This window comes from Limulus polyphemus, unplaced genomic scaffold (assembly GCF_000517525.1).
Source record: "Limulus polyphemus unplaced genomic scaffold, Limulus_polyphemus-2.1.2 Scaffold325, whole genome shotgun sequence".
NCBI lineage: Eukaryota > Metazoa > Arthropoda > Merostomata > Xiphosura > Limulidae > Limulus > Limulus polyphemus.
This window is the reverse complement of record NW_013665935.1, coordinates 665224-675580: the sequence shown is the minus strand read 5'-3', so window position 1 is coordinate 675580 and position 10357 is coordinate 665224. Positions and strand designations below refer to the sequence as shown.

Genomic DNA, 10357 nt, shown 5'->3' with positions numbered 1-10357 from the left:
GACTAGGGGACACAAATATAAATATTGGCAGGGTAGGTGTCATCTTCAGCTAAGACAGTTGATTTTTCTAACAGGGTGAAACGTTGGTTTTTGGAATGGGTTACCTTCGGACGTTGTGAAAGTAGTAAATTTAAGTGAGTTCAAGAGAAAGCTTGATAAGTAATGAATGGTAAGGGCAGGCTTTAAGATTTTTTTTTAATTTATTTTTTAACAGTTTTAGTTTAGTTTAGAAGATGGAACAGCCAAGATGGACCAATAGGACCCACATTGTTACAAAATGTTATGTTATTACATTTTCGATATGCCAAAACAACTATCAATCAATAATATACATGTAATTATTGCTCAATATTTCATTAGGCTTCAGCAGGGCTGTGGAATCATGGGAAAAAACTTATTTTCCAAAGGACAAAATGTTGAAAAAATCCACTTATCCTGCTTAAAATATCTGCTTGTCTCCTCACAATCCCACAAAGCACATACAAAAAGTACAATATAACTTTTAAGAATTTGCTGTTTGCTTTTGTTTAGCAATGAACTGTGGAAAATAAAATACTCTTATGACCTAATTGTTTGAATAATTTCTGTAAGCTTAAATCTGTAATGTTCTTATGTTATTTTTTTGACAAAGCACAAAAGTACTGTATACAGACTCAGAGTTTTTGTCTATAAAGTTAGTAAAATGAAGATGTATGTTTATAAAAGTCTGATTTGTAAGATGTGAAACACTGAAACATGAATTCTATTTTGCTATATTCTTTGTCTGTTGTCAGCTGTTAGGTTTTTTGCTGAGTAAAATGGAAAATACGGCATGCATGGGAACATTAATAATCATATTTCAATTATACATATACCCACTAATATAGGAAAAGCGTAGATGTATAATGCTTTATTTCTGAGAGGATAACTAACCTCTGCATACAGATTAGCTATCTCCTTGCACATCTGCCAGAGATGAGATTTTTATGCTACTAACCTTGAGACAATCCCACCTAATTTCACATGATTTTACATGAGTTGTGCTACCACATGATGGTATCATGAGACATAGCCCACCACCAATAGAAGGACGACACACCTCCATGCACACTATTTCACCCTATGTGTTTTCACTTGTGAATCTTCATTTCTTTCCTCAACACTGTAGAGCACAGACATGTTTGAATGTCTCATCTGTGTTCAATCTATTGAGAATAGTATTGTTAACAAAACTCTACTTTTTGATATCTGTAGCATTTGTTTGAAAAGATGTAATTCTTTCTATCATGAATTCTCAGTGGTGGTGATTTATACTTAGTCCCGAGTGTGGGACATTATTCACACTTAGACCTTATTTCTGCTGTGACTTTGGAAGCTCATTAGCTGTCAGGGTCATTGTAGCCATTGTTCAGTGTGTTTTGGATTACAACTTAGACTACAGTATTCAACTTATTTGCCATTTGTGAAATGACCTTCACTTTTCAATCTCTTTTGATTTCCTTGTTAGGTTTGTTCCTTTCCATCTCATTTACCTGTGTTCTTTATTATTTTTCATTTTCTCACATTCTAATCCACCATTCTTGGGTTAATCTTTTCTTTTCTCCTTGCTTGAGATTAGGTTTTATACTGTTTCATTTATGTAATAGCTTCTTTCTCATGATCATATGCCTATTTCTCAATGGATTCTCTGTCTCAGCCATTGCTGGTACCAAGGGATGATTCTTCTCCTATCTTCTTTATTCTGTTATGATCTGTTCTTCTCCTTGGTCCTCCTTCTCCAATCCCTTTGCCCATCTCAGACCTTAAAGATGTTTAGCACAATTTCATGCATGCTGCAACATTCGAGCTATTGACCTTCATGATTTTTATACTGTCTTTATCTCCTTACTTGTTTTCTTCTACTTATACATTTACTACTGTTCTGATATCTTTCCTTTGTATGCTTTTTACATCCTCTTCCACCACACTTATCTCTACCTCTCCCTAGACTGATAATTTCTTCATTGGACTTCAACCATTCAGGAGGTACATCATACTTTTCTCCTATCTCCCTTTCTTCTATCTTACCAGTTGGACCATTTGCACCTAGCTCAACTCTTGTGTCCTATTGGGCTGTTCAGTATGCCTTATCATGAACCTCTCCCTTGGAGGATTCCCACCTTTGTCTGTCCCTATTCTGGGTCCCCACTTTTTTCATGGACTTCTTTCCTTCTTCTCTTATGGGATGGGTCTGTTGACATGTTTGTCTCAGGATATGGATGCTCACAGACTGTTTCCCTTTTCTTCGCTTTCAGTTCACCCCTTTTTTTATTTCTTACATTTCTTTTTGGACAGCCTTTGGATGAACTCCTCCTAGTGAGCATGTAAACTCTCTTCACACATTCATCTTTTTCTCTACACCTTCTGGTCACCATTCTTCAGTCACCCCATCACTTCTGAGGAGTATATGTATTATTTTTCTTTCAGGGGCCCCTATATCATTACATAGGTCATTACATCACTAGGTGGCTGATATTGCCTCCCAGGATTATAATTAAAGTAAAAAAGGTTAAAAAAATACCAATAAAGGCCCTGTAGTTAATGGATAATCATAATAAAAAGTTTTTATTTTCCTGTGAATGTAATTATAAGTCACACATTCATAATAAAATACAGTGCTTCTTAACAGTCCACCAAAAATTTAATTTTTTTTGAAAGTACAATAAAAAACACTAAATAAATGTTCATATTTTATTATAGAAGCTTAAGTTATATAACATAAGTATGATTGAACACTGTTGTGAGGTAGTTTGTAACACTTACTATATTTAGCCAGAATAGGAGACAGCTTATCTTTGCTTGAAAATGTATACTTTTCTTTGGATGTAGGAATATTTTGCTAAAGAAACTATGCAAAAAGCAGCTCAACTGGGATTTGGGGCTATATATGTTTCAGAAAAATATGGTGGTACAGGACTTACAAGACTTGACTCTTCTATCATTTTTGAAGCTCTTTCTCGTGGTTGTGTTAGCACTACGGCTTACATGAGCATTCACAAGTAAGTAGTTTGTTTTAATAGCAGCTAACAACAGATTAGTATGTATTCTCAGTTGTCTTATTGTTGTGCAGATACAATGTTTTTTACAGGGTTGCCATTTGGGCTTTGGTAAGGAGTTATCACCATCAAAATGTGCATAATGTGAAAAAAGGCTAAAAGTAGTTTTGTAATAGAATTACTAAATTAGTATTGGTTTAGCAAAATTTCTAATCAGCCTAACAATGTTTTTGTGAACTAATTTTATGTTGTATTTATATTATTTTGCACATCCCTTTTTGCATTTATAAATATAAATTTCTGTTTTATTACTTTTCACCAAAGATATAAAATTTTATAAAAGAATTTCTTCTATAATCTAAGTTCATTTGAATCTACCTTGTGAGATATTATTGGTTTATGGCTGAAAATATTGTAAACAGCAACAGGAGTGAACTAATGAAATAATGCTTTCTAATCATTATAAATAAGATAGTATATTCAAGTAGCCACTCCCATTACTGGATTTATTTTTAGTTCTAATCTATGTGGGTAGCTTGCTTTTATCAGAAGTTAATGTTAATTAAGAACTTCGTAATAAACATTAACATACAAATGATGTTATTTTAATAAAGTTCTAATTTTGTACAGCAAGTACAATATTGAAAAGTAGAGATCTATATATAAATATAATTTAATGGGCTTTTTTATGTACTTCATATGATCTTACATGTACATATTTTACCTCACATTATTCATTTTGTTATTCCTGTCACTAAAAGCTATTGACAAAAAATTATCTTCATTAAAAGTAGACTTTATCAGTATAAGTAGAGATACTCATATTTTACAACAGTGAAAGGGGATTTCTCTCATCCACCTAATGAATTTTCATTTACATAATAATGCATAAATCTAATTTTCTAAACATTTTTTCTTCCCCCCTTTTAAATTAAGTCTGAAATTTATTTTTGAGCCTGATATACTGATTTACTGCCATGTACTTCTAAAGGTGAATAATGCCTTAAAGATTTTATAGGGTGTTACAGATTGAACATACAGATTTATAAGTTGTGAAATCATCAGAGTTGGTTTAAAGATCAAATCAGAACTTAACTGTATAGTTTCTTTTAAAAGTATGTACTTATTATTTTATTGAGAAGATAAGGGGCAAAATAACAAAATATATTTAACTCTAACATGCTTAACTGTTATCAGTAGGCTGCTTGTATTTAGTTTTGATTACACATGCCTGTGAATTTAAATTTCATAAAAGTTGTTTTGGTTTTGATAACAGATTTTCAATAATTCAGCTACGCAGATTTCGAAAATAATATCCATTTTTTTGTAACACATAAGAATAGAAAATTTACCACAAATATAACAGAATTTGTTTGGGTCATTTACACAACCTCTTGTTGCCATAGTGACAAATAAATAATATTGAAAAGAAAAAAATAATGTCAAAGTGCACGCACAAACAAATACTATCCAGAAATGACATCATGCGGCCTACTAACCATTTATATACTAGCGGTGTATTTCTCATGGGTTCAAAATCGATCGATAAAACTCTCACATTGCGATTGGTCTAAAGAAATCTATAACCAGTGCTTGTCAACATTTTAAGCATAACAAAATGTGACCTGATTTCAAAGAAAATGATTCACTTATATAAAAGTACATATGACACTTTGTAAAAAATCTCTTTGTTATAGAGAAAAATGGATATCATTTTTGTATTCAGTGTACAGGAATTACTGTAGAACATGTAAAACTTTCAAGAAAATAAAACCATTGCAGGCCTGTGTTATTTATTACCAGGCAGCAATGGTTAAAGTAGTGTAAGTGTTAAGTGCTCACAGTTTGTTAAGTGCAATAGGTGCAAGGATTGGGTTTTATTTGGGAATTCAGGGCCTGCATGCACATTTAAAGAATCTACTTGTGAAGTTGTACAAGTTGTATGTAGAGTTTGTAGGTTGGAGGAGAAATTGAAGGCTATTGTAAATAGGGTAGAGACTATGAAGAAATAGAAGGGTAAACTGCAGGATATGTCAAGAGGATTTAACGAGGAACTTAAGTAGTGGATTTTAATTTTAATGATATGTTTCTACTAACTAACAGATTTCAGCCTTTATTTGTGCAGATGATGAACTTAAGGAAGGAAGGATAACAAAAGAGACAGATAGGGATGGGAATGAAAAACATGGTTATTGTTGTAGGAGGTTTTTTAATATAGCACATGGATAGGATAGTTTGTGGGGTAAATAAGGAGAAAATAATTAGATTATGCTCTCCAAGAGCAGGGGTGGAGGATGTAGCCACCAGAGCAAGTGCTGCACTAAACAAATGCAAGAAGTGATGCAGTCTTTGTAGTACACATAGGGGCTAATGATATAGGGAAGGATATCTCAGAATAGCTTATCTTTAATTACAATGCAATAATAAAGGCATTCCAAGAAAAGGCTAAAATAATTTATTCTTTTAGGGATACTGCCAAGACTTAAACTACGGGGATGGAATTATAAGTAGACCACAGGGGCTGAATGTTAGGCTTACGTTAATATGTAAGGATAAGCAAGTTGGCTGTTTTGATTTGCAGGACCAGTTTTGGAATGGATGGTTTGCAGTTAAGTATGGTAGGGGCTGGCCCATTTGCAAGGGCTATTAACTCAACTATAAGGAAACTTTAAACTAGGACTAGACAGTGGTGAGGACCAGAAAAATGAAGAAAAATTAATATTTAAAGAAACTTTTAGTGTAGAAACAAAGTGCAAAAGTAATTTTAATGGTAGGCTAAACTGTTATTATTGTAATGCTAGAAGTATAAAAAATGAAATAGATGACTTAGAGTACTGATCAGAACAGAGGATTTTGATATAATGTGAATAACTGAAATTTGGCAAAATGTAGACAATTTTGATGACAGAAATTTCTTTGAAATACAAGGTTATACATTGTTTAATAGGGACAGAGCACTAAAAATGGGTAGGAGTGGCTTTATATGTAAAATGTGAGATACGGTTGGTTCATATTGAGGTTATCAAGGCTAATGGCAATGAAGTTGGATCTAGTTAGATTTCTGTTAGTGGTTATAAGAAGAGAATGATTTAACTGGAATTTGTTACAGACACGAAATTAGTGAGAAACTCTACAGTGAGATAAATAATTCAACTGTTAATGAGGTTAGAATAATGGGGAATTTTAATTTTTAGACATATGGATTGGGAAATGTCACAGTCAAACCATCAGGGAGACTGGTTATTAGAAACTATTCAAGATGTTTTTCTTCAACAATTGGTTAGGGAACCTAATAGGAACAATGTTATATTTTAGACTTATTATTAACTTTCTAATAAAGAAATAGTTGATAGGGTAGAGATGTGGGTGAAAGTGATCATTGATCAATTAGATTTGATGGAAATAAAGAATAACAAGATTTTGGTTCGAAATTTGAAAAAAAGCAAATTTTGAAGAGATGGAACAAGAATTATCTGCTGTGGATTGGGCAACTGAATTAGTTGGAGATACTGATAAAAAGTTAAAAATTAAATTCTTACTATTCTAAATATTCAAGATAGGAATGTTCCTTATAGACAAAAGAGGGAAGCTGCATGTAAAAAATTGGGTTAGCTCACAAAAGGTATAAAGGACAAAATAAAAGAAAAGCATTATAAATATAAGAAATTTTAATTGACTGCAATGATGGGAGATTTGGAGGATTATAGAAGATCAAGAGAGCTTGTCAGATGGGAAATTAGGAAATCAAAAAGTATATGAAAATAGTTTGGCTGAAAATTTAAAAATGAACAATAAAATGTTAGGATGGGAGTAGAGCTTTTGATGAGAGTAATTTTAAGAGAAAGTACTTGGTGTTTTAGTTCATCAGTTTCTTAAACCATCCATGCAATGTACTGTTGCTAGAGATTTTTAGGTTGTGTCTACATAAATACTGAATACACATATATAGAGGTTATAATGCCATAGTATAAGTCATTGGTTATGCCATATTTAGAGTACTATGTTCAGGCTTGAGATCATTTTCTTAGAAAGGACATTAAATTATTGGAAAGTGTTCCGGGGAGTGCTACTAGTATGATACATTTGGTGGAAAGGTTGTCATATGAGAATAGTCAATGTCTTTAAACTTGTATTCTCTTTATAAAAAAGAAGAATTAGAGGGGGATCTGATTAAGGAGTTTAAGATTGTTAAAGGAATTGATAGTTTTGATGCATTATCTCTTTTTGTTTTTAATGGTGAGATGGGGAGACACAAATATAAATTTTGGCAGGGAAGAAGTTGTCTTCAGTTAAGACAGTTTTATTTTTCTAACAGGGTAGTTGGCCTTGGGAACAGGTTGACTTCAGATGTAGTAGATGCAGTTAACTCTTTGTCTCTGAGTAGCCAATATATTGGTGCACTCATTTTCCTACTTGGATGAGCAGCCAATGTATCAACACATTCATTTTTCTACTTGGATGAGTTGCTGATATATCAGCTTGTAGGTCTTGTTTTTGTTTACGATATATATTCATTATAAAACTGTAACTACTTCTGTTAATGAAATATCTTTAATATGAGCACCAAGTTGATAGAAGAAAGACGTGTTTTTAGTGAGTTTACGTGAGTGTTTTGAACCCCTATTTTGAAACAAAGAAAATGACCATGCCCACTACTTCTGGTAGGCCATGTTGCTTTACTTCTGAGCAAGCTAGAAAGTTATTTGAGGAACTACTGAGCCAGGAAAATTACTTTATTCCCAGTGATCTTGATGGTGATTTTGAAAGTGAGAAATCTGACTTGGGTAGATCTAGTGAAAGTGGCAGGCCTTTCTGGTGTGAGTAGAGGTAAAGGCAAGGGAAGGCAGGTTCTGTATCTAGATCTAACAAGAGGAAGAGGACACTTGTAGGAGCAGGAGGAGATTGTGAGAATGGTAAAGATGAAGTATCATGAAGAGTAGTTGAAAAAGGAGAGAGTGATGTGAACTTTTCATTCTCTGAGCCACAAGGAAAAGTTAAGTTGGATTTGGATAAAATCCATTCACCACTGGATTTCCTCAAAGCTTTTCTTGATGAAGAGATAGTGGTCATTTTGATTTCTAGCATCAATGCATATGCAGCAAAAGTTTTGGACAAAAACAATCCTCTAACAAAATTATCATCATTTGCTTCATGGATGCCAGTTACTTACTATGAATGATTGAAATTTACAGCAGTTTTGATTGCTATGGGTTTGGACCCTTGACCCAAGATCAGGGACTATTGGTCCACTGCTGGATATCTCTACACACCCTGGTACCATCAGGTGTTTGCTAGGGACAGGTTTGAGATCATGTACCACTGTATGCCTTATGTCTGCAAACCAGATACTGAAGACAAAGCAAAGATTGAGCCATTTGTGGAGAAGTTGTTGAAAAAGTTTCAGGCTGCCTTCTATCTGTATGAAAATGTGTGTATTGATGAGATGGTTATTGGGTAGAAAAACAGATTCAAGCACAAGCAGTTCAATGCAGGCATGCCCAAAAAATACACCAAGACATTTAAGCTTTGTGATTCACTGATGGGCTATGTTATCAATTTGAAAATTTATTTTAGAAAGGACACAGCATACGACCCTGACCTTGATACAAAACTCTGCTCATACTGTCAAAGTTTTTGACACTTTTCTGAAGCCCCTACAGCCAGATAATCAGTTGTTGACCGACTGGTACTACACTTCAGCAGTTTTTGTAAACTATCTAAGAACATCCAGCCTCATTTACACTGGCACACTCGTCATCAATTGTGTCAGCTTTCCTGAAGAAGTGAAAAGTCTGAAACTTGACCATCAAGAGGTGAGGTGGTTTTTGGACTCAAGAAACAAAACACTGTGCATTGGTTGGAGGAACAAAATGGCAAAAAAGCAGTGTGTGTTGGTCTCAACCAAAGCTTTGGTGCAAACCATTCAAAAGGGAGCAGGAGCAAATACCATCATAAAGCCAAAAGTTGTGGATGACTACAACATATCGATGAATGGCTGTGATCACATGAACCAGATGGTGGGATACTATAGTATGCACAACCACAAAACTTGAAAGTGGTGGAAGAAAGTATACCACTGGATTATCAAAGTGACCAAGTAAATGCCCACATCTTGTGCAGTTTATGCCAGCCAAAAGGGACAAAGAAAGTGAGTCTGCAAGTTTTCAAACATAACCTCTTTGATGGCCTCAAACAAAGCTGCAGAGATGACACCCGAAGACGTCATAAACGTGGGAAGAAAGGGAATGAAGTGGAGAGGGGGGTTGGAGTCAGACATCTGGTGGACTATGAAGAAAAGGATAGAGACTGTGCATTGCAGTGGTCCTGTAAAACGTCATCGCTCCAGTTATGTTTGCACAGGATGCACAGATAGACCACATCTGTGTCCAAAGAAGTGCTTTGTGCGTTATCACAAGCAAAACTATGAGTAACACTAGCCTAGATATGATGATTTCCGTACATAGACTTAGCAGCAAAAGTATTAACAAAATTAACTACAAAACACCATTCAAACCATGCTTATAAGTTCTAATATTTGTAATCAGGATTATAATTAGTATAAGATGTTAGTGTTATACCACAAATTGAGCTCTAGTTAGATATGGATGATTTAATCAATTACCTATGAACAGTGATTCCATTTATCAGTGTCACATCAACTAAGAAATCAATTAAAATAATGATTAAATCTATTTTTCAATATCAGTTTTTGATTATTCCAATGACTGATTAATTAATTCAAAATTATGAATAAATTGATTGTCATGAAAATAATCAACTAATCACATACAATGTTTCCATATTATTACTGTTTTTTATTATTCCAATTATCCAAGTAATCAAAATATTGCTGTTATACTTGTTTGTATTAGGTGTTGTAAGTATTAGGTCGACAAGAAATTAGTGTCACGTTTTGGAACACTTTCATTTACCCCCCCCCCCCAAAACGTACATCACGTATAATAGTTAAATGATCCACCTAAATGTCACGTTAGTGTAGCCTATATAATATGTAAAGTTTACTATACTCTAATCCCTTATGGTGATGGCACACGACAAGACACATTCAGCATTTAATGGTTTTTGAATACAAGAAGGGAAACAATGCCTCTGTAGCCACAAAGAATATCAAAGAAGTTTATGGAAATGTTTGAATGTTCGTAAGTGTCAACGATAGTTCAGAAAATTTCATTCAGGTGACTTTGGCCTTAAAAACTGTGATGACAGTGGCCGATATTGATATTGATGCTTTGAAGACACTTGTTGAATCTAACCCAAGGCAATACACTAGTGAAATGGCTCTGAAATTGCATGTCTCTCATGAAACAATGTGTAAACATCTA

The 10357-nt window shown here is 33.9% G+C and overlaps 1 protein-coding gene across 10 annotated transcripts in view; it reads left to right on the top strand.

Annotated features, from left to right (window-relative positions):
• LOC106457399 (isobutyryl-CoA dehydrogenase, mitochondrial-like) overlaps window positions 1-10357 on the top strand; it is a 58959-nt gene that overhangs the window by 20839 nt on the left and 27763 nt on the right. For all 10 annotated transcript variants that reach the window (XM_013916810.2, XM_022383303.1, XM_022383301.1 and 7 more), the window contains one exon: window positions 2848-3017. In XM_013916810.2, coding sequence (XP_013772264.1) covers window positions 2848-3017 — 170 coding nt within the window. The remainder of the gene's footprint in view (window positions 1-2847; window positions 3018-10357) is intronic.